Source organism: Meles meles, chromosome 4 (assembly GCF_922984935.1).
Source record: "Meles meles chromosome 4, mMelMel3.1 paternal haplotype, whole genome shotgun sequence".
NCBI lineage: Eukaryota > Metazoa > Chordata > Mammalia > Carnivora > Mustelidae > Meles > Meles meles.
Genome location: NC_060069.1, coordinates 104,623,464 through 104,649,072, shown reverse-complemented (window position 1 = coordinate 104,649,072; position 25,609 = coordinate 104,623,464). Strand labels below are relative to the sequence as shown.

General features: G+C 36.0%; 1 protein-coding gene across 3 annotated transcripts in view; it reads left to right on the top strand.

The window, feature by feature from the left end:
* Window positions 1–25,609, top strand: part of NECTIN3 (nectin cell adhesion molecule 3) — a 126,804-nt gene that overhangs the window by 34,919 nt on the left and 66,276 nt on the right. For all 3 annotated transcript variants that reach the window (XR_006817975.1, XR_006817976.1, XM_046001667.1), the window contains exons 2-4: window positions 2,578–2,919; window positions 17,932–18,228; window positions 21,651–21,768. Coding sequence is in view for 1 of the 3 variants with exons in the window: in XM_046001667.1 (XP_045857623.1) it covers window positions 2,578–2,919; window positions 17,932–18,228; window positions 21,651–21,768 (757 nt within the window). In the remaining 2 variants the exon portion in view is untranslated. The remainder of the gene's footprint in view (window positions 1–2,577; window positions 2,920–17,931; window positions 18,229–21,650; window positions 21,769–25,609) is intronic.

Genomic DNA, 25,609 nt, shown 5'->3' with positions numbered 1-25,609 from the left:
TTAATCCTCCGTATCCCACTCTCTAGGAATAACTAATGTTACTTGCCAGACTATACAAAGTTACTGTCGGTATATGTGCATGGACGTGTGCCTGTTTTTTACATTTTGATCTTCAGTCGTGTGTGTGTGTGTGTGTGTGTGTGTGTTTAGTGTGAAACAGGGATCCATTTCCAAGTATTTAGCTCTGTTCTTTCAGCATCTTGACTAATTCACTATTTCCCCGCTCATAGAAAAATACTGTTGTATATCAGTACAATGTATATAATAGACCTGATATATTTATAGGTCAGTTTGTGTACTTTAAATTGTTTTCAGATGCTAATAGTAAGCATTTTATTATTTTTACTTTAGCATTTCCCCTCCCTCCTACTGGACCATTGATGTTTTTGAAATATTTCTTAGCTATTGTCCCTAGTCTTGTTTCAAGAATTTTTATCAGAGATTTCATTGCAGTTGCATTGAATTTGTGTGGTATGGGGAGATATGATGTCTAAATAGCATTAATTTTTCCTGCAGGAACATGACATATCTTACATTTATTCAAGTCAGTTGCTCAGGTTTATAAGTTCTTCACAACTTTATTCATGGGCATTTGAAGTATTAATGTTTTACAGATACTGTTTTTTTCTGTAATAAATTTGTAAAGATAAATTTGTAAAGATTATCACCAATCCTAACATGTTGATTATATATTTTGCATGTTTTATATGCACCCTTTACTTGACTGCCTTAGATTTTTCAGTTAACAGGTTTTTTGAATAATAGTCTGTTCCTTTCTAATGCTTCACCTTCCCTCTTTCTCCTTCTTTCTTTCTTTCTACATCATTGCACTGGAATTTCCGTTTTCATTTGAACAGTGATGATGATACTGCACCATTTTGTCTTGATCTTTTTTAATAGCAATGCCCCCTTTTTCTAGTGTTGTGATGATGGCCACTGATTTAAGAAGAATCTACTTTATTATTAAGAATCCTTTTTTTCCGGTAGGGAGAGGGTGGTTTGGTTACGGACATTGGGGAGGGTATGTGCTATGGTGAGGGCTGTGAAATGTGTAAGCCTGTTGATTCACAGACCTGTACTCCTGGGGCATTATATGTTACATTATATGTTAATCAAAAATTATATTACATATTTATATTTATATATAAATTTATTTATGGATATTTTATATATAAATAAATTTTATATTTATATGTTTATATTTATATAAATTTTATGTATGAAATTACTTATATATAAATAATTATATATTATACATTATATGTTAATAAAAATTTATAAAAATCCTTTTTTCCTCAGTTGTTAGAGTTTTTAAAAAAATTCAGATAATGAATGCTAAATTATATAAAATGACTTTTCAACATCAAATGAGGAAGTCAATGTGAGCTTTCAGTGTTATGGTTTAAAATTTCTTTACATTCTTGGAATTTCCTACTTCGTCATTGTCTTTTTCTTTAAACAAAAAGCTGGGTATTATTTCATAGCATTATATGAAAAATTTAATATTCATAAATTGTCCTTTTATATGTATATTCTGGTTTAGTACTAGACTTACGATAGCTTGCTAAAATACATTACAATACTTATAAAATTTATATACCTTGGATTAATCTTAAAAGCTTAGTAATTATCTACACTTGAAAGCATGATAGAACACAGTGGTAAATTTTGACAACTTGGTACGTTTTTGAGGCAATGGTTAAAAAACCCTTTTCTTCCTTAACTCTTAAATATAGTCACTGTGAATTGTCTGTCCTTTTTTGTACTACATCTTGATTGACTTTAGTATTCATAAATATTGGTCTTATTTATCCTAAAATAATTTAGATTTGGACCAAGGAAGTCAGTATTACAAGGGAGAAATTTGATGTCATTTCATTTTAACTTTTGCTTATGGAATTATTTTTCTTCATCCATGAAATAGAAAAAAATTGATTTCACATTTACATAATTTTTTAAATTAATGTTTTCTAGTAGTTGATCTATCTTAAATGAAATTTTTTAATAGAGAACTCTTGATAGAGGAATCCTCCAGAAGATACTTTAGTAATATATTTGGTTTGACAGATCCTGCATGTATTAGTGATCTATTACAAATTATAAATTACTCTAAAATTCAGTGGCTTTAAAACGGCATGCATTTATTATCTCTCTTTGTGTCAGAAATTCATGCATGGCTCAGCTGGGTTCTATGCCTCAGAGTCTTTCACAAGACTGCAGTCAGAGGTGTCAGGGCTGGGATCTCATCTGGAGGCTTGACTGGGGAATGATCTCCTTCCAAGCTTATTCTCGGCCCAATTTAGTGCTTTTCTCACTGTGACACATATTGACAGGTATTTGATTTATTTGAGAGTCACTCTTTGGGTCTAATATTCAGCCCCAGGAACATCTACCTCTTTGGAGCTTTTCCTATTATTTAGTCATAAAGGTATGTGTGTAGGGGAATGTGCATGGACATGCGGGTAAGCATCTATAGAAGGGTAAGTGGGAGGGACAGAGAGAAACAAGCAGGGAGGGAGAATGATCATATGTTAGTATAACTTTTTTCTATTTTAAGAACTATTTTTTCCCCCATAGGTGCCTTAGCTGGGCCAATTATTGTGGAGCCACATGTCACAGCAATATGGGGAAAGAATGTTTCATTGAAGTGTTTAATCGAAGTAAATGAAACTATAACACAAATTTCATGGGAGAAGATCCATGGCAAAAGTTCACAGACTGTTGCAGTTCATCATCCTCAGTATGGATTCTCTGTTCAAGGAGAATATCAGGGAAGAGTCTTATTTAAAAACTATTCACTTAATGATGCGACAATTACTCTACATAACATAGGATTTTCTGATTCTGGAAAATACGTATGCAAAGCTGTTACATTCCCGCTTGGAAATGCTCAGTCCTCTACAACTGTAACTGTATTAGGTAGGTATGCTTGAATTGTATATTTTGGTGGTACTGGCAAGGATTATAATAAAAGTTTTTTCAAGATTTTAAAATAATTAACTGTATATACATAAACCTAGATTTGAAATAATTCAGATATGATTTTTCAAGTTTTTTTCTTAAAAATCTGATTCTAGGCTCTCTTAATTTAAACAAAATTTTGTATCTACCTACCTATCTGTATAATGCTGTGTGGTTCTTAGTTATTTTACTTTTTTCATGAAAGATTGGTTTTTATTTATAATACTAAAATGCTGAGTGTTTTTGACATTTTCAGTATTCTTTCTCAAAATTTCAAACTTTAAATTTCCATTTTTAAATAAGCTTGTCCATTTATTTAAATGACTGTTGTCTTAGAGCCATTGATATACTTCCATGTTTCTGAAATCAGATTTTACTTCTGCCACTGTGGATTTCATAGCTGTTTGATCCTTGGGCCATTGCTTATAATGAGCAATCTTCTGCTTTTTCCTTTCTGATAACTTAGAATTTATGGAGGAATTTAAAATGAGCTTATTATTGTTAAGATAGCCACTTGTAGTGAAAGGTATACCAATTTGGAAATACTGGCTTGTATTTTTAGAATACCAGAGTAAAGATTGAGGAGTAATAGCAACCTTAGCATTTTGCAATCAAAGTAGGACTCCTTTAACAGGCAGTCTTTGCATCTGCCTGTTTGTCTGTTGGGGACTTGGTTGGATCTGCTGATAGCTCCCCTCCTCAACCCTCCTTCTTCACTTTCCTTCTGGGTGTTACACCCTACTAAAAAGCCCTTTGTGCTCCTCACTTGGTCTTAGTTCTGCTTCCAGAGCAGCAAACAAGTGCACTGCCCCTAATATTTAAAGGCATCATTTCAGGGTCTCTGACATGCAGGAAAGCCATTTTGTCCAGCTTGTGAGATATTTTTTCATGTTGAGAGATACTATTTAAAAATAGAAATAAAATTAAATATTTGAGAATTTCATATGTTTATGACACTGCCTGAACACCTGTGGGAAAATATAAGTCATGTTTATGAAACGGATACTTTTGAGAAACTTTGACTAGAAGGCAGGGAGCATTGGGTGTTATACACAAACAGTGAATCCTGGAACACTGCATCAAAAACTAACGATGCACTGTATGGTGACTAACGTTAACATTACCAAAAAAAAAAAAAAAAAAAAAAAAAAAAAGGTCCAGAAACTAACAAAACAAAAAAGAAGGCAAAAATAAATACCTGAAAAATCAAGTGCAGGCCATCAGGGTAAAAAAAGGTCATGAAAAAAGTTCAATGGCTAGAAAACAGTAGTTTGTGTGTGGAAGAGGGAACCCATTGGAGTAAGGGGTTTTTTTTTGCTTTAAATTCTAGTAATTGCCCCTAAGTTAATATAATACTCAGTGATTTAAAACTCAGGACTGTTTATAGTACAAGACTAGTCATGATCTTCGCCATGCCTATGTGTCTAGCTTCATCATTTCATCTCTTTCTCCACTTTACAACACAAATAATGATGATGAACTATTTGCAGTTCTGATAATACCTGTTTTTGTTTTACATGTGTTTTTCTTTCTTCTTGGATTGCTTTCTTTTTCTTCCTGTCTCTCTTCCTACATTCTTAAATTTAACTGCTATTTATCAAACCACATCCTTTTAGAAGCCATTGTTGAAATATATACCCACTTGCAGTTTGATTTTTTTTTCTTTCTTTTTTTCTTTGGCTCTTTTGCCATTGTATCTTGAGCTTATCTCTTGTAGCAGTTACCTTACTGTTTGTTGTGTGTTTTCTACATTATAAACACATGGTGGACTGCAACTCTGTACTTTAAAATTTAACTTTATCTCTCTAAGGCCTACAAGAATTCCTGGTATACAGCAGCCATACACCATGAGTATTATTTAAGTAGGGTATAGGAATGGATTTGTAAAACTTAGTAGTCTACAAAGTTGTATAGAAAAACAGTTGAACCAGTCGTTGAATTTTGGATAGTTTTGGGGTAAGCAGAGGGAAGTAAGTATAGGGAGAATAAATGAGCCAGTGCGGAAAACAACATACATTAAGGCAGAGTTCTTTATAGCATCAGCATTGTTGACATTTTGGGCCGGAATTCTTTGTTGTAGTGAGCTGTCCTATCCATTGTAGACTGTTTGACAATGTCTGTGGAGACATTCTAAGTTATCATCAGTGAAAGACTGCTACTAGCATCTGGTGGGTCTTTCAGTGATGATAACTTAGAATGTCTCCAGATATTGCCAAGGGTCCTCTGGAAGAGGAGAGGAGAGATCGCTCATTGTTGGAGTGATAAGTGAAATCACTCATTAGTGGAATCACTGAATAATTTTTGATTGTTCAGAGGATTTATGTAAAGTACAAGAACTAAAGGCTAGAAAGTTTGAGTGGGACTACATTAAAGTAACTTGAATGTTATGATGGAGAATTTGAGCTTTGTATTACTAGAAATGCCAAGTTGGTATAAGATATTGTACTTCTTGCCTCCCTCCTTCTACCCTCAGACACCTGCTATGTAAAGTGTGGTTGCCGAACCAGTAGCATTGGCATCACTTGGGAGTTTGTTAGAAATACAGAATTTTGGGTCCCTCCCAGACTTATTGAATGATAAGTCTACATTTTAGCAAGATTTCTAAGTGATTCGTATACAGAATGAAGTTTGAGAAAAACTGATTTGCTTACCTTCTCACCTTGCTCAGAAGGATATTTAAGTCTTAATAGACTAGATTTAGGGAGTAATGTGATAAAAGTTATGATTTATGAAGATCAGTCAGTGTTTTTGATGGATTGGAATGAAGAAGTCCAAGGGAGGAGTCAAGATGGCGGAGGAGTAGCAGGCTGAGATGATATCAGATAGCAGGAGATCAGCTAGGTAGTTTATCAAACCTTTCCGAACACCTACAAATCCAACAGGAGATCGAAGAGAAGAAGAGCAGCAATTCTAGAAACAAAATTGACCACTTTCTGAAAGGTAGGACTGCAGAGAAGTGAATCCAAAGCGACGGGAAGATAGACTGCAGGGGGAGGGGCCGGCTCCCAGCAAGCAGGGGAGCAACGGAGCACAAAATCAGAACTTTTAAAAGTCTGTTCCACTAAAGGACATAGCTCCAGAGGCTAAGCAGGGATGGTGTGGTCGCAGGTCCCGCGGGGTCACAGAAGAATCAGGGGTGTCTGAGTGTTGTAGAACTCACAGGTATTAGAGCAAGGAAGCCGGCTACAGAGATGGAGCCGAGGAGTGAGCTTTAAACTTGGAGTTACCTTAAACTGTGATCCGTGGCACAGTCAGGCCACTGCTCTTTGAGCACGGACTCCAGAAGATCCGGAGAGAACCCCCCACCCCCACCCCGAAAGAGCAGCCGGGATCTGCTGGGTTTGGAGACTCCAGGAGGAGCTGTGTACCAGAAACAGAGACAGAGACGCTTGGTCACAGGCTGGGTGAGCTCAGAGTGCGGCCAGAGGCCGGGAATTAGGAGTGATTGAATGCTTTTATCTGAGGGCGCACTGAGGAGTGGGGCCCCAAGCTCTCTACTACTCCGGGCTGGAGATTGGGAGGCCACCATTTTCATTCTGTTCTCCAGAGCTCTACAGAAAGCGTTCAGGGAACAAAAGCTCCCAAAAGTGAACCAGAGCAGATTACTTAGCCCAGCCCCTGGTAAAGGCGGTGCAATTCTGCCTCTGGCAAAGACACTTGAGAATCACTACAACAGGCCCCACCCCCAGATGATCAGCAAGAAATCCAGCCAAGACCAAGTTCACTTATCAAGGAGAACAGCAGAATTCCAGAGGAGGAGAAAGCAAGGCATGGAATTCATGACTTTCTCCTAATGATTCTTTAGTCTTGCAAAGTTAATTAATTTTTTTAATTTTATTTTTTCCTTATGCTAATTTTTTTAACTTTCACTCTTTCCTCTTTCAATGTTTTTAAAATAGTTTATCTTAACAATACCTTTCATTAAAAAAATCTTTTTGAACCTTCATTATTATACTCATCTTTTATCCTTCATTGTATCTAACTTTATTTTTTGTATACACATAGGTTTTTTCTTCTAAAAAATTTGGGGTACAACTTCTAATAGATCAAAATATACCCTAAATCTACCATAGGGCTTTGTTCTAGTCTTCAGCCTGAGCAAATTCTGTCCACTTTCTTTTTTTTTTTATTCTCCCAACCAACTTATCAACTCCTTTTTTAGAAATTAAAAAAAAAAAAATTCATCTTTATAGTCATATTCCATCCCTTCATCATGTTTACCCTTATATATGTTTTCATTCTTTAAAATCTTGGAACATAGTTTCTTCTAAGAGACCAAAATAGTCCCAAAATTAAGTGGGTGACTCTGTTCTATTCACCATTTTAATATATATTTTTTATTTTTTATTTTTTTCTTTATTTTTTTTCTGAACTTCTTTTTACCCCTATTTCTTCCCTCAGGATTTAGGGTCCCTTCTGATTTGGTTAAAGCACATTTTCCTGGGATCGTTGCCACCCTTTTAGTATTTTATTCTCTCCTTCATATATTCTTATCTGGATAAAAAGACAAGGTGGAAAACCCACCACAAAAAAAAAAAAGAAAAAAAAAAAAAGAACAAGAGGCAGTACCAAAGGCTAGGGACCTAATCAATATGGACATTGGTAATATGTCATATCTAGAGTTCAGAATGATGATTCTCAAGGTGCTAGCTGGGCTCGAAATAGGCATGGAAGATATTAGAGAAACCTGTCTGGAGAAATAAAAGAACTAAAATCTAACCAACCTGAAACCAAAAAAGCTATTAATGAGGTGCAGTAAAAAATGGAGGCTCTTACTGCTAGGATAAATGAGGCAGAAGAGAGAATTAGTGATATAGAAGACCAAATGACAAGAGAATAAAGAAGCTGAGTAAAAGAGAGACAAACAACTACTGGACCATGAGGGGAGAATTGGAGAGATAAGTGATATCATAAGATGAAACAGCATTAGAATAATTGGGATTCCAAAAGAAGAAGAATGAGAGAGGGAAACAGAAGGTATATTGGAGAGAATTATTGTAGAGAATTTCCCTAACATAGCAAAGGGAATAAGCATCAAAATCCAGGAGGTTCAGAGAACCCCCCTCAAAATCAATAAGAATAGGTCCACACCCCGTCACTTAATAGTAAAATTTACAAGTCTTAGTGACAGAGAAAATCCTGAAAGCAGCCAAAGACAAGAAGGCTGTAACATACAATGGTAAAAATAATTAGATTGGCAGCAAACTTATCCACAGAGACCTGGCAGGTCAGAAAGAACTGGCATGATATATTCAGAGCACTAAATGAGAAAAACATGCAGCCAAGAATACTATAACCAGCTAGGCTATCATTGAAAATAGAAGGAGAGATAAAAAGCCTCCAGGACAAACAAAAACTAAAAGAATTTGCAAACACCAAACCAACTCTACAGGAAATATTGAAAGGGGTCCTCTAAGCAAAGAGACACCCTAAAAGTAGGAAACCAGAAAGGAATAGAGACAGTATACAGTAATAGTCACCTTACAGGCAGTACAGTGGCACTAAATTCATATCTCTCAATAGTTACCCTGAATGTAAATGGACTAAATACCCCAACCAAAAGACACAGGGTATCAGAATGGATTAAAAAAAAAAAACAAAAAACAACAACCCATCAATATACTGTCAACAAGAAACTCATTTTAGACCCAAAGACACCTCCAGATTTAAAGCGCGGGGGTGGAAAAGAGTTTACCATCCTAATGGACATCAAAAGAAAGCTGGGGTGGCAATGTTTATATCAGTTCAATTAAATTTTAAGCCAAAGACTATACTAAGAGATGAGGAAGGACACTATATCATACTCAAAGGGTCTGTCCAACAAGAAGGTCTAACAATTTTAAATACCTATGCCCCTAACATCGGAGCAGCCAACTATATAAACCAATTAATTACAAAATCAAAGAAACACATTGACAATAATACAATAATAGCAGGAGACTATAACAACCCCTTCACTGAAATGGACAGATCATGCAAGCAAAAGAGCAACAAGGAAATAAAGGCCTTAAGTGACACACTGGACCAGATGGACATCACACATATATTCAGAACATTCCATCCCAAAGCAACAGAATACACATTCTTGTCTAGTGCACATGGAACATTCTCCAGAATAGATCACATCCTGGGTCACAAATCAGGTCTCAACCGGTATCAAAAGATTGGGATCATTTCCTGCATATTTTCACACCACAATGCTTTGAAACTGAAACTCAATCACAAAAGGAAAATTGGAAAGAAGCCAAATATATGCACACTGAAGAGCATCCTTCTACAGAATTAATGGGTTAACCAGGAAATTAAAGAAGAAATGAAAAAAATTCATGGAAACCAATGATAATGAAAACACAATGGTTCAAAATCTGTGGGACACAAGCAAAGGAAGTCCTGAGAGAAAAATATATAGCAATACAAGCCTTTCTCAAGAAATAAGAAAGATCTCAAATCCACAACCTAAGCCTACACCTAAAAGAGCTGGAGAAAGAACAGCAAAGAAAACCTAAACCTAGCAGGAGAAGAGAAATAAAGATCAGAGCAGAAATCAATGAAATAGAAACCAAAAGAACAATAGAACAAATCAACAAAACTAGGAGCAGAGTCTTTGGAAGAATTAATAAGATTGATAAACCCCTGCCTGGACTTATCAAAAACAAAAGAGAAAAGACCCAAATAAATAAAATCATGAATGAAAAAGGAGAGATCACAACCAGCACTAAAGAAATACAATTATAAGAACATATTATGAGCAACTATATGCTAGCAAATTTGACAATGTGGAAGAAATGGATGCATTGCTAGAGACATATTAACTACCATAACTGAACCAGGAAGAAATAGAAAACCTGAACAGACCTATAACCAGTAAGGAGATTGAAGCAGTCATCAAAAATCTCCCAACAAACAAGAGCCTAGGGCCAGATGACTTCCCTGGGGAATTCTACCAAACATTGAAAGAATTAATTCCTATTCTCCTGAAACACTTCCAAAAAATAGAAATGGAAAGAAAACTTCCAAACTCATTTTATGAGGCCAGCATTACCTTGATCCCAAAACCAGACAAAGATCCCATCAAAAAAAAAGAATTATAGACCAATATCCTTGATGAACACAGATGTGAAAATTCTCACCAAAATACTAGCCAAATAGGATCCAACAGTATATTAAAAGGATTTTTCACCACGACCCAGTGGGATTTATCCCAGGACTGCAAGGTTGGTTCAACATCCACAAATCAATGAATATGATATAATACATTAATAAAAGAAAGAACAAGAACCATGTGATACTCTCAATAGATGCTGAAAAAGCATTTGACAAAGTACAGCATCCTTTCCTGATCAAACTCTTCAAAGTTTAGAGATAGAGGGTACATACCTCAATATCATCAAAGTCATCTAGGGAAAACCAACAGCGAATATCATTCTCAATGGAGAAAAACTGAGAGCTTTTCCACTAAGGTCGGGAACACGGCAGGGATGTCCATTATCACCACTGCTATTCAACATTGTACTAGAAGTCCAAGCTTCAGCAATAAAAAATGAAAGGCATCCAGATCGGCAAAGAAGAAGTCAAACTATCACTCTTTGCAGATGATATGATTCTTTACATGGAAAACCCAAAAGACTCCACTCCAAAACTGCGAGAACTTGCACAGGAATTCAGTAAAGTGTTAGGATATAAAATCAATCCACAGAAACAGTTGCCTTTCATTACACCAACAACAAGACAGAAGAAAGAGAAATTAAGGAGTCAATCCCATTTATAATTCCATCCAAAACCATAAGATACCTAGGAATTAAACCTAACCAAAGAGGCTAAGAATCTATACTCAGAAAACTATAAAGTACTCATGAAAGAAATTGAGGATGACACAGAGAATGGAAAGATGTTCCATGCTCATGGATTGGAGGAACAAATATTGTGAAAATGTCTATGCTACCTAAAACAATCTATACATTTAATGTAATCCCTATCAAAATACTATCATTTTTTTTTCAAAGAAATGGAACAAATAATCCTAAAATGTATATGGAACCAGAAAAGACCTCGAATAGCCAGAGGAATGTTGAAAAAGAAAGCCAGAGTTGGTGGCATCACAATTCCAGACTTCAAGCTCTATTACAAAGCTGTCATTATCGAAACAGTATGGGACTGGCCAAAAACAGACACATAGATCAATGGAACAGAATTAAGAGCCCAGAAATAGACCCTCAACTCTATGGTCAACTAATCTTCAACAGAGCAGAGAGGAATGTCCAATGGAAAAAAAGACAGCCACTTCAACAAATCGTGCTGGGAAAATTGGACAGCCACATGCAGGAAAATGAAATTGAACCACTTCCTTATACCACACATGAAAATATATTCAAAATGCATGAAGGACCTCAGTGTGAGAAAGGAATCCATCAAAATCCTTGAGGAGAACACAGGTAGCAACCTCTTTGACCTCAGCTGCAGCAACTTCTTCCTAGGAACATTGCCAAAGGGAAGGGAAGCAAGGGCAAAAATGAACTATTGGAACTTCATCAAGATCAAAGGCCTCTGGGGCGCCTGGGTGGCTCAGTGGGTTAAAGCCTCTGCCTTCGGCTCAGGTCATGATCCCAGGGTCCTGGGATCGAGCCCCACATCGGGCTCTCTGCTCCGCAGGGAGCCTGCTTCCTCCTCTCTCTCTGCCTGCCTCTCTGCCTAGTTGTGATTTCTCTCTGTCAAATAAATAAAATATTAAAAAAAAAAATCAAAGTCTTCTGTACAGCAAAGGAAACAGTTAACAAAACCAAAAGACAACTGACAGAATTGGAGAAGATATTTGCAAAATGACATATCAGATAAAGGGTTAGTATCCAAAATCTATGAAAAACTTATCAGACTCAACACCCAAAGAACGAATAATCCAATCAAGAAATGGGTAGAGGACATGAACAGACATTTCTGTGAAGAAGACATCCAGATGGCCAGCAGACACATGAAAATGTGCTCCACATCACTGGACATCAGGGAAATACAAATCAAAACCACAATGAGATACCACCTCACACCAGTCAGAATGGCTAAAATTAACAAGTCAGGAAATGACAGATGCTGGCGAGGATGCGGAGAAAGGGGAACCCTCCTACACTGTTGGTGGGAATGCAGGCTGGTGCAACTACTCTGGAAAACATCATGGAGGTTCCTCAAAAAGTTGAAAATAGAGCTACCTACAGCCCAGTAATTGCACTACTGGGTATTTACCCTATAGATACAAACGTAGTGATCCCAAGGGGTACGTGCACCCAGATGTTTATAGCAGCGATGTCCACAGTAGCCAAACTATGGAAAGAACCTAGATGTCCATCAACAGATGAATGGATAAGGAAGATGTGGTATAGATAGATAGATACAGATATATATATCAATAGATATACAATGGAATACTATGCAGCCATCAAAAGAAATGAAATCTTGCCATTTGTGATGACATGGTTGGAACTAGAGGGTGTTACTCTTAGGGAAATAAGTCACTCAGAGCAAGACAATTATCATACGATCTCCCTGATAGGAGGAAGTTGAGAGGCAACGTGGGGAGTTTGGAGGGCACGAAAAGAACAAATGAAACAAGATGGGATCGGGAGGGAGACAAACCATAAGAGACTCTTAATCTGACAAAACAAACTGAGTGTTGCTGGGGGGAGGGGGTTAGGGAGAGGGTGGTGGGGTTATGGACATTGGAGAAGGTATGTGCTGTGGTGAGTGCTGTGAAGTGTGTAAACCTGGCGGTTCACAGACCTGTATCCCTGGGTCTAATAATACAGTATATGTTAGTAAAAAAATAAAAATTTAAAAAAAAAAGAAGTCCTAAAATCTTAATCCTTCACTCATGTGGCCATGAAAGCTTGAAATTAATTTTCTGATTTCTGCCACTTGAGGGAAGAAGGGAGCTATTACAAAGAAATATCTGTCAAGACTTTGTAACTGATTGGATACAAGGAACAAGGGAGGTTTGAGCTTAAAAATGTTTCCAGCCTTCGTGATTGTGTAAGTTATATTACTATAAATTCCAGTGGGCATGTCTGAATGAAAACCAGGTGTTGGGATTGGATGGCTAAGAGAATGAGATCAGCATTGTCTTTATTGAGTTTGAAGATTTGTAGGCACACAGTACAGACAGATGGTTAGAAACTGTGGAATCAAGCCTTGTATCAAAAATGAAGGAAATTAGGGATTATGTAGATAGTAGTTGTATATCAGATAAATATTTCTAATGGAGATGCAAATAGTAACTGATGGCCCAGAACCAAGTATTTATTGGGGCAGAGGTTAGAAGAAATAGAAATGAAGAACTCAAAGCTTTGAGGAAAACTCCGGCAAAATAATACTACTTATATCAGGAGAAGATAAAAATTTTAAGATTATTTTAGCAGCTTTTTCTTTTTTCCACAGTGAGAATTAAGCCTTGTACAACATGATTTGAACAACCTTGTTTTCCTAAGAATGGTGCACAGCTAATATTCTTAATGTATAGCCTAGAAGGCAATTCATTTCTTAGAACAGCCACCTTAAGGCATTATTAGTACTATGTCAAAGTTTGAAATTCTACCAAATTGGTCAAAGAGAATGGCAAATAAAAATATTAAGCCTATAGATTACATGGTAACATTAGAGTTTCAGTGGAGTGGTAGTAATAGAAATCAAATTAAGGGAATGTGATATAACAAAAAAGCTTTGGGAAAATTTAACAACAAATGCCCCACAGTAGAACAGTTGTTTTGCAATTGCTTACTTCTCTTGATGGGATATTTTATAGCTATTAAAATTGTGGTTAAGAGAAGTATTGCTGTAGGAGGAAAGAACCAAAAAATTGTAGGTATGCCATGATTATTGCATCCATATAGAAACTAGAAAAAGAGAACTGGAAGAAGATGATAATAATTGCATTAGGGTATTGTAGTTGTGCATCATTTTTCTCTGTTTTCCCAATTTTTTAGAAATACTGCTTTTGCAATTAAAATACAGACTTCCACTATATGTTGGGTAACTGAACATAATTTTTAAAAAAAATAGACTTCCATTGCTATAGATGATGGAATAGCAGGGACTGGATTTGCCCTCTCTCGAAGAACAAGAAACCAGGCAGTTAGGAAACAGTTTTTATTTTATTTATTTATTTGACAGAGAGAGAAGTCACAAGTAGGCAGAGAGGCAAGCACAGAGAGAGGGAGAAACAGGCTCCCCACTGAGCAGAGAGCCCGATGCGGGGCTCGATCCCAGGACCCTGAGATCATGACCTGAGCCGAAGGCAGAGGCTTAAACCACTGAGCCACCCAGGCGCCCCAGGAAACAGTTTTAAGAAACTGTTCTTAGTCACTGGACAGTAGGCTGTGTAGGATTATGATCCTTGAAAAAAGGAAAACAAACAAGGTGAGTCCATATAATGTTCTGGTTTCCTCCTTAAGCAATTTTCAGGGTACAACTCAGTGACAAAGGTTTGAAGCAGAGAACGATGGTATCAGGGAGTAAAAGAGACATTCTGGAATTCAGGGAGGACAGGTGATTAGAATTTGTGGAGCAGAATACTGGGAAGCAGAGAGCATCAGAGAGAGTGTGTGTGTTTTAGAGATCTACGGAGGGCCCCTTTTAAGTCTTTGGGTTAGTATTGATCTGTGTCCATGGGAGAGGAAACTTTTGAGGTTGGGAAAGAACCGCCAGAAAGCATTAGATCTAACTAACAATCCTGATGTTCACACAGAACTGGGAAAACCATTTTACCACCATTCAGAGTACAGAGGGCTTTGATAGCATCTTTTTTTTTTTTTTTTAAGATTTTATTTATTTGATGAGAGAGAGAGAGATCACAAGTAGGCAGGGGGTGGGGGAAGCAGGCTCCCCGCCAAGCAGAGAGCCCGATGCAGTGCTCTATCCCAGGACCATGAGATCATGACCCGAGCTGAAGGCAGAGGCTTAACTCACTGAGCCACCTAGGCACCCCCTTTGATAGCTCTTAAGAGGAAGCAACAGCAGAACAACTAGATAGTGAAGGTTACAGAGAAGTTAACCAAAATATTGAGGTATATGAGAAAAGTAACTTTGGAAAGCTAGTAAAGTCTCCAACCAGGAGATTGAGTCCCTTCAGAAGAAACAGAAATGTAACTTTTTTTTTTTAAAGATTTATTTAGAGAACACATGTAGGCAGAGCACCAGGCAGAGGGAGAAGGAGAAGCAGGCTCTCTGCTGAGCAGGGAGCCCAAGATGCTGGGCTGGATCCCAGGACCCTAGGATCATGACCTGAGCCAAAGGCTGCCACTTACCTGACTGAGCCACCCAGGCGCCCGCAGAAATATAACTTAAAATTGACTTTAAAATAAATTTTTAAGTTCCTCAAAGATAAAAGTTAGTGATGGCATAAGTTGTTCAAAACAACTCTCCCATGGGGGTGAAATAAAATACCACTGAAAGCTTCAAGGAAGTAAAAACAAGTGAGAAATATAAGTCTAGGAGAAGGTAAAACTGGAAATAAGCTTAGCACTGAAAGTTGCATTCAACCTGAGGACTTCTGATAATTTAGAAGAAACACCTGAGATGCTTAGCTGGGATTTTGAAAGCCTTAAGAAGCAAGGGACAGATTTCTAAGCTAAGATGGGGGATGTCTACATTTTAATGTAGGCTTACATTTTTAGAATAGTAGGAAATTAGAAGTAAACCAGCCTTCTTATAGACTTACAGGTTTATAATGACCTGAGTGGTTTGATCTTAAAATCAGGAGATCCTAGACTGGTTAGTGATTTCAGGAGTTTAGCAGAAGAAAACTCAGATCTTTTCTAGAGGAAAATTATCTTTATTCTAGACCTCACAGTATTTCTACCTTAATTATTCAAACACAGGCTTATAGTCTTCTTGAATAGAAGTAAAGAAGAACCCACAAGTAGCAGGCAGCACAAATAAGACAACAGAAACAGGCATGCAAAGATATAGGATGTTGGAATTATCAGACACAGCCTATTAAACAACATCGTTTAATATTTGAAGAGTTAAGTCAATCTATAAAATTTCTGCAGAGAACAGGAAACCACAAAAAAAGACATAGTAATTGGCCTTGAAGTAGAGAAGTAATTTTTAGTGTATAAAAGCAGCTAACCATAAAAGGGAAATTAAAAACTGATAAATTTTAGTACAATTGAATTAAAAAACTTCTCTTCATCAAAACACACTATAGGGCAAAAAGATGAGCCCTAAACTGCTAGAGGATATTTTTACCACATGTATAAAAAAAAGCTCTCTTTCCAAATCAGTAAGAAAAAGCAATTGGCTTTAATAGGCATTTTGCAGAAGAAATTCCAAATAGCCTATAAACATGGAAGGACCTTTAATTCATAATATGAGAAATTTAAAAATATAGTCTCAACAGTACACCATTATATGCATGTAAGATGGACAGACATTGAGAAGTCAGACAATACCAACTGGGGTGAGTGTCTGGACCAACAGACACTCTAAGATTGGTAGTAAATTCTTACTTTGGAAAGCTTTTCGGTATTATCTGGTAAAGTTGAAAATAAAAGTAGTAGCAATTCCACTACAAGAGACAAAGTAGAGAAATACATGTACAAATATACCAAGATATACCAATGAGAATGTTTCTTATAAAGTTGTTTATACTAAACAGGAAATAGCACCAAAATCCAATGGTAAGTAAACTGTACAGCAGTTTTAATAATCTATAGAACTGCATATAAATTTAAATGATTTAAAAATTAAAAGTGAAAAAACCTTGAATTCCAAAATAATAAAGTCTGATTGTTCTCAAATAAATTAATCTCAGGAGCACAAAGTTGAATCAAAGAAAAAGTATATAAAACTATATATAGTTTAGTACCATTCATGTAAAGTTCAGAAACAGGTAAAATATAATTGTTGTTTTATAAACTTTACATTTGTTGCTTGTAGACCTGTCATGAAAGGTAAGCAAAAATTTATGTCCAATGTCACTATAATACTTGGGCTGATAGGTGTTAAGATCAGGGAGAGACATGCTGAGCTACCTGGGAGGTACTAATGTTTTTTATTGAGATGTGTGGTGTTTACACAGATGTGTACTACAAAGTATTGATTACATGTGTTGTATTTACTTTTCCCTTTGTTATTTTACAATAATACATCTCATACAATACATAAGGAAAATATTAGTATCTCAAGTAAATTAGAAAAATTTTTAGATACAAATCAAGAACAGATGGCACTAAAAATCATTTGGAAGCTTTGGAAGTGAATAAGTTATTGAGGTAAAAACTCGGTATGCAGAATAACCCATAGGCTTGAGACAATTCATGAGGTGAGACTGAGGAATTTATGCAGAAAGAAACACATGAAATTTGCTGGAAAATGTGAAGAGATAGGTAGGGTATATGGAAAGTAGATGAAAGGGTCCAAACATAAAGGTTACTTTCACTTGCTGAGGAGCTTTCTTATACTGGAAGAAGATAATGGGATACACATTCTAATACACATTCTAATAAACGTAGCTATTATTGACATTACATTTTAACTGTGTAGGTTCCATACTGGTAATTTAATCTATATTTTTTGTAAGCGTTTTGCTGCAAAATGAAGCACTATGGTTTAAAACTACATGTTTTCCCCTTTCAGAGTAATAAGTTAAAATCTTACAATGAAAATTACCCAATTTACAGGAATTTTTCATATACTAACTTCAGGGAGAGCTCATCGGTCCTTATAAAGAAAAATGGTATCTCTCCTAAGGAGAACCTTCTTTAAGGTTTTCAAGCCTTGCTGAACTTCTTATTTGTCTTAGCTCATGATCTTCTCCTCTTCCAAAGATCTAGCTGATGTTGGCATTACTTAAAAGCATGTTTAAAGCATAGATTTTATATGCATTTTCCCCTAAGTTTATGAACTATGGCTTGATATGTCTTGGAAAGATATAAATATATTCTTCATTGAAATGTGACTAATTGTTTTTTTTTTTAATGTAAACAGTTGAACCCACTGTGAGCCTGATAAAAGGGCCAGATTCTTTAATTGATGGAGGAAATGAAACTGTAGCAGCCATCTGTATCGCAGCCACTGGAAAACCAGTTGCACATATTGACTGGGAAGGTGATCTTGGTGAAATGGAATCCACTACAACTTCTTTTCCAAATGAAACGGCAACAATTGTCAGCCAGTACAAGCTGTTTCCAACCAGATTTGCTAGAGGAAGGCGGATTACCTGTGTTGTAAAACATCCAACCTTGGAAAAGGACATCCGATATTCTTTCATATTAGATATACAGTGTAAGTAAACAATAACATTTGCTCTTAAACATTTTAAATTTCTTCCTGTGACATAATTCTGTATCAGACTTGTTAGTTTGAATATTTAATATTCAGATATTCTTACATATTTCCCTTGTTGAAATTTTTTTCCTTAATTTTTAAAAATACCTTCATGGAAATTTCATTTAGTATATGTGCTGCTGAAGCGAGCACTGGAAATTTCATTTAATTAGAACATTTCTTATTAGTTTGTGAACATGGGCAGTGACTTTAAAGTTGCTCTTCAACTTAAAATTATTTAGCCTTCTCCTTTTCAGACCTTAAAAATAAGCTGGGCTTAAGCAAATTGTGGAAATTTATACCTCAAAATGTGCAATACTTAGAGACAAACAACTGCTTTGCCAGTTCAATTAATTTTGCTATCACTTTTTCTTTTGATGCTACCCATGATGCTTTCAGCAAGAATCTTTTATTGTCTAAATGCATATTAATTAGTTTGAAAATCTTTGTTTTTCCAATACTGTTTCTCATCTTATTTTACTGATCATGTTGTAAGATTCTCATATAATAAGACAGTATTTTAAAGACATTGGGATAATAACCATTGTAGATAAGGTTCAAAGGTTAGCCCATCTCCTATTTTTATTTTTTTATTAAGGGATGTTCCCTTTTGTGTAAAGTTTGTATGTTTATATACGTATGTGTGTATATTTTTTTCCTGTACATTAGCTCAGTTGTTGAAACATTCTTTGTGTGGCAAATAAAAATTTTGAGCAGAAGAAAAAGTGATAATGCACGTAACTTAAAACAAGGATAATGAAAATTAATAGGTTTTTAAAAGGAAGTATTACAGTGTTTTATTTTTTGATATGACATATATAGAATTTTAAATTGCACATATTCATTATACTTGATGTAATGGTTTTTAAAGCTAATTGTAAGAATCTTTTTCAACATTTATTGGGTTAAACTTGGGAAGTTACCTTATATGAATGTTACTACCATTTTATTTCTTTTTTTTTTTTTAAAGATTTTATTTATTTATTTGACAGAGAGAGATCACAAGCAGACAGAGAGGCAGGCAGAGAGAGAGAGAGGGAAGCAGGCTCGCTGCCGAGCAGAGAGCCCGATGCGGGACTCGATCCCAGGACCCTGAGATCATGACCTGAGCCGAAGGCAGCGGCTTAACCCACTGAGCCACCCAGGCGCCCCGGCTACCATTTTATTTCTAAGTGCAGATATCTTCTTTTCACTACTCTGAAGAATCCAATTAAAGTTTCTGTTTCCAGGGCGCCTGGGTGGCTCAGTGGGTTAAAGCCTCTGCCTTCGGCTCAGGTCATGATCCCAGGGTCCTGGGATCGAGCCCCACATGGGGTTCTCTGCTCAGCAGGGAGCCTGCTTTCCCCCCTCTCTCTCTACTTGCCTCTCTGCCTACTTGTGATCTCTGTCTGTCAAATAAATAAATAAAATCTTAAAAAAATAAAATAAAATTTCTGTTTCCTTTTCCTTCCTTACTTTCATAGACGCTTAACTTTTTCCTTTTTCTTGTAAAATTCAGATCCCGATTGTAAGTACTATTAATATTTTCCTTATATATATATATTGTCCTTCCTGATATCTAGTAATGACTGAAATATTCTTCAATTTGTATTGGGTACCTTTTTTGATTGTTTGAATGCAATCCTAAATATATAAAAATATTTCTCTTAATGTAAGATTTATATAATTATGGCTTAGATTTATTGGCTTGCTCCTTCTTAGAGTACTCGTGATTTTTTTTTCCTCTTTTTAATTGGAACTTACAAAACATGTGAACAAAGTTTGAGGAGATAAAATCTTGTATCCAAAGTTCAGATCTCTAAATTTGGAGGTCTTATTTGGGGATACCTTACCTTAGTACCTATTCCCTCCTCCCAATTAAAAGAAATGAAACTCACAGAGCTCTCTGTTGTTCTTTCAGCAACAATTTTTAGTACCAATTGTTAGTTACAAAAGTGTTAATTCTTGGTATTTAAGAGGCAGGCATTTCTTTCTTTAAATTACTAAAGTAATTAATTGTACCTTAGTAAAAGTTTAATTTTTTACCACCCTTTTTTGTAAACCTTGATTGATAATAGATCAAGCTTCCCTGACAGAATTAAACTGACCTGGTCTCTCTCTAATTTCCCATCTGGTCATGTACTCTTTATCTCGTTTACTGTGTAACTCACAGGAGGGTCCCTGTACCATGCATAAGTGACATTTCCTTGGGGAAGCTTTCATGACCCCCACCTCATCCGCAGTTAGGCCCTTCTCTATATCATCCTATTCTTTTCCTTCTTGGTTCTCATAACAGGTTTTAGTTTAATACTTCAAAAATATCCTCTTATTAGAAACTATTAAAAATAAATTTTATGAAAAAAAATTTAAAAGAAAAGGGGCGCCTGGGTGGCTCAGTGGGTTAAAGCCTCTGCCTTCGGCTCAGGTCATGATCCCAGGATCCTGGAATCAAGCCCCACATCAGGCTCTCTGTTCGGTGGGGAGCCTGCTTCCTCCTCCTCTCTCTGCCTGCCTCTCTGCCTACTTGTGATCTCTGCCTGTCAAGTAAAAAAATAATAAATAAATAAATAAACGAAAGAATGAATTTATGAATACAGAGTCTATATGTATGCTATAAGCCTACAACAATGCCTGCCACTTATTAGGAGTCAAAAAACAATATGATGGTTGAATGGTTCATATTGGATTTATGGTTTAAATGCATAAATTTATATTGCTGGTAGATATGGATAATTGCTTATTTAACAAACTATATTACACAATATTACACATATACCAAAAGACGTTTGGGTGCATTGAATGGATAAAATTGAATGTTTTAGAACAGTTGAGGCCACAGATAACTTACTTTAGTTGTAATTATAGCCTTAGAAAGTTTGTTTCACATCTCTGCTTACCCATAGAATATTAATTAATTATAATACAGGGAGTCTCTGTAATTGACTTTGTATCTCTTGGGGGATATTCTCTTTCAGATTAGACATTTCTTTAAAGATGGTGTTATATGGTGACTTGGTACTTAAATGCCACGTCTAATCAAATTAAGTAGTATAATGTATTTCCTTTGTTCATAAATCTACACTTTTCCTAATAGGACTCTCATATTTTGTTCTTGGTGGTTATATGTTTGTGAATATCCTTGTATTCAGTGTCTATAATAACTAAAACCGTACATGCTATAGTTGCGTAGTGTTTGGGTACTCATTTTCCATTCATGCACTCATTCTTTCAATCAACTAATAATTATTAACTGCTGTTTTCCACACTGGTTTTGTATATTGACAGAAGGAAAACGATTTCTGTTCCTTTGAAGTTTAGTCATTATGTTAATGCTTTGTCATTATTTATTGCATTTACCGCTAACAAAAGATAATTTGTACTGTTATGCATTTATTTTATAGATGCTCCAGAAGTTTCAGTGACAGGCTATGATGGGAATTGGTTTGTAGGAAGAAAAGGTGTTAATCTCAAGTGTAATGCTGATGCAAATCCACCACCCTTCAAATCTGTGTGGAGCAGGTAATAATGTCAGATACTTCTAAAGGGAAATTATTTAAAAGTGGAAAGTATTAAGTGCATATTTAAAGTTGTTTTTTTAAATCAGTGTAATACATGATGATAGTAATGGCTGGAAATTAAATTAAGGATTTCTGAGTTTTCTCTGTCCCACCTCTCCCCTACCTTCCTACCCCTGCAGTTCTTTTTAGCCATTTAGCAATTGCTTCTGGTGGTTACTATTGTTGGTCTTAAATTGCTACTTCTTAATACTATCTATTGACTTCTATTGCGATGGATGAAAATTTAACTTTATATCTACCCCTTCACACACAAAGGTATCCATATACATATTCCTACATTCATGAATCCCAAAGAAATTAAGCCACTTTTAGTTAAACTTCATAATCATTGTTTGCTTCCCTATGACACGTAAGTATTATTTACTGACTAGTATATTAGAGTTCTGTTTTCTTTTGTCTAAGATCTTTATTTTCCCTGAAGCTAATAATTCTTAACCTCAAAAAATATCCTTAATTCTCTTTATCTGTGAACTTTCAAACTGCTATACTAAGGTTTTTATTTGTATTTCCCAGTATTTGGAGCCCCCCTTTAGTCTTAAGACTTGTTTCTGTCACCTGTGTATAATTTTGTCATTTTTTTGATCATTTCCCCTCCTTTTTTAAATTTGCTTTTACTAGACCTCCTATTTATTATATATTAAACATCCTTATTTTTCAAAGGTTTTTGTTTTTTTTGTTTTTCCTGGGAAATTTCCTTGATTTTTTTTTTTCCTGTTGACTTGATTGATTTAAAACATTTGGGGGGCATATTTTTAATTTCTTTTTTTCTTAAGATTTACTTATTTGAGGGATGGGGGACAAGGGAGGTGGGGGCAGAAGGAGAGAGAGAGAAATCCTGGCAGGGATGGCCTCAGCCAAAATCAAGAGTTGGCAACTTAACTGATTGAGCCACCCAAGTGCCTCTATACTTTTAATTTCTAAGATCATTTTCTTATTTGTCTTTCATTTCATTGCATTTTTTCTTATTTTGTGGATGTAATGTCTTGTTTCTTCCTAGAAACACGATTGTTTTAAAGATTTTATTTATTTATTTGACAGACGGAGATCACAAGTAGGCAGAGAGGCAGGCAGAGAGAGAGGAGGAAGCAGGCTCCCCGCCGAGCAGAGAGCCCGATGCGGGGCTCGATCCCAGGACTCTGGGATCATGACCTGAGCCGAAGGCAGAGGCTTTAACCCACTCAGCCACCCAGGCGCCCCTAGAAACACAATATTAAAGTTATTTCCTCTTCAGAGAGTTTTTACTGCTTCTTATTTTGTCTTTTTTTTCCTTTGTTTTTTCATTTCGTAGATATTCCTTAATTTCTCAGTTACCCAGTCATTTCACAGTGATGCATTGAAATATTAAAATGTATTAAAATTCTGAGTAGAGGGCGCCTGGGTGGCTCAGTGGGTTAGGCAGCTGCCTTCGGCTCAGGTCATGATCTCAGGGTCCTGGGATCGAGTCCCGCATCGGGCTCTCTGCTCAGCAGGGAGCCTGCTTCCCTCTCTCTCTCTCTCTCTCTCTGCCTGCCTCTCTACCAACTTGTGATCTCTCTCTGCCAAATAAATAAAATCTTTAAAAAAAAAAAAACCTTTAAAATTCTGAGTAGAAACTTTGTCTTTATAGTGGGGATTACTCATTAGTAGATACAGTTAGAGTGATCAGGTAATGAGTTATTTCCTTGGGGAAGCTTCAGATGTCACTCAGGAAGAGTGGAAGTCTTTTTTGGTGGCCATTCAGTTTATTTATTGGATTAACCTTCATATTTTTAAAAGATGCTTCACTCTGGCTTTCTGTATTAGTACAGTGAGTCAAACTCCAAATCTTGGATTCCTTGGACCAAATTGGCTCCATTTCCATTCATATGCCTCTTAGAAGCACTTCTTCAGCCCAAAGTGGAGCTTTTCATCCTTGGCCCTGTTGACAAGTTGAGCTGATAAATCATTGTTGTGGGAGGTAATCCTATGAATTGTAGGATGTTTAGTAGCGTCCCTGGCCTTATACCCCATTGTGGAAACCAAAAATGTCTCCAGACTTGCCAGTTGTTGCCTGGAGACAAAATCACTCTTGACTGAGAAACAGTGGCTCACAGCATATATTGTTTCCTCCCTCTGTTTTCTGTTTTCTAGAAGTTTGTTGAAACATCTTGTCTGATGAATTCTGCCTCCTTTTCTCTTTCTTCCTGTGGATTTTTAATACCTTTCGTTTCCTTTACTTTTGTTTCAGATGGGATTTTGTGGGAGCGAGGAAACTGTATTTGGTCAATCTGTTGTCTTTAAACAAAAATACAGGTTTTGTTTGGTTTTGTTTTAACTTACATTTTCTTAAAAGTGGGAAACAGTCATTGGTTAAGATGTGGGATAAGTTGTGTCTAAAAGTCATACAATTCCAAGTTCCCTTCCTAGTACCTGTACTTGGAGATGTCTTTGAGTAAGACCTTTGTTTCCTCACTGATAATAGTATATCAGAGAGTTGTAAGGGTAGAGACAATTAACATAAACCAGGTAACATAGGTAAAGAGTATAGAAGGTGCTTAACATGTCATTTGGTGTGATTTAATGTGATATTTAGAATTTTTTGACTGTGGCTTATTTGAACAAGCAGTTTTAAAGATTATAAGCCATTTTTATATTTCTCAGAATTAAAGGGATTAGAATTTGGGCCTCAAAGTGCAGACAGATAATTGGTATTTATATACTCCATATTCATTCTCATCTTCCTAGAAGAAGTTCACCTTTTGAAAGTCAGTGCTTATACAAATGTTCTTTTTCAAAGTTTTTGTAGAAGGAGTTTGGGTGTTTTTGTTTTTTAAAACCATGAGAGAATATTACCTTTTTTCTTCAATGCTAAATTGAAGTTCCTGCACTGTAAAAGATTTTATTGACTGTTCTTCCACCTACTACTGTTGGATTTGCAGAACAAAATGATTCCTCCTATTGTCGAGTGTTTTGTTTCTTTCTACCTGTTTTTTTTTTTTGTTATTGTTCTTATTCTCTTTGTAGTTAGTTGTCAGTTTTCTGTGTACTTAGATCATTGAAAGCAAAGCCAATGTCTTATTTACTTCTGTAGCTCAGCAACACCAGCAGAGTGGAGTATGGTTAATATTAAGCTCCTGGCAATCAAGTAATGGATGGTTGAGTGAATGAATAAATGAACCTTTTGAAAATCTGCTTAGATCAAACTATAATAGTTGAGTGCTTAGTTTATTTGATTTCTTGTTCTCTTAAAACATAACTCATGGACTTTTTAAAAATAACCTCAAAATAAATACTTCATTATGTGTTTTTTGGTACCCTAAGGTTGGCAGTATGATGTATAACAGTATACTTAGTTCCATTGCAATAAATAGTTTTAGAATTGTCATAGTAAGATTTTATTCCTATTGTGGTATATAGTAATGCATACACTAGATAAGATCTCTTAGCCAAATTAGTATAGACACCATTTTTTTAAAAGTTTTTATTGATGCCAGATTGTACCTTGGTTTTTGCTGTCACAGATGCCCACTTTACAAATGAGATTATTTTGTAAGCAGACCCTTATTTTTCTAGTAACCTCCACTTTATTTTTTTTTATTAACATATAATGTATTATTTGTCCCAGGGGTACAGGTCTGTGAATCATCAGGCTTATTGCATTTCAGAGCTCTCACCACAGCACATACCCTCCCCAGTGTCCATAATCCAGCCACCTTATCCCTACCCCTTCAGCCCCCAGGAACCCTCAGTTTGTTTCCTGAGATTGAGTCTCTTATGGTTTGTCTCCCTCCTGCTTCCAGTCTTATTTCATTTTTTCCTTCCCT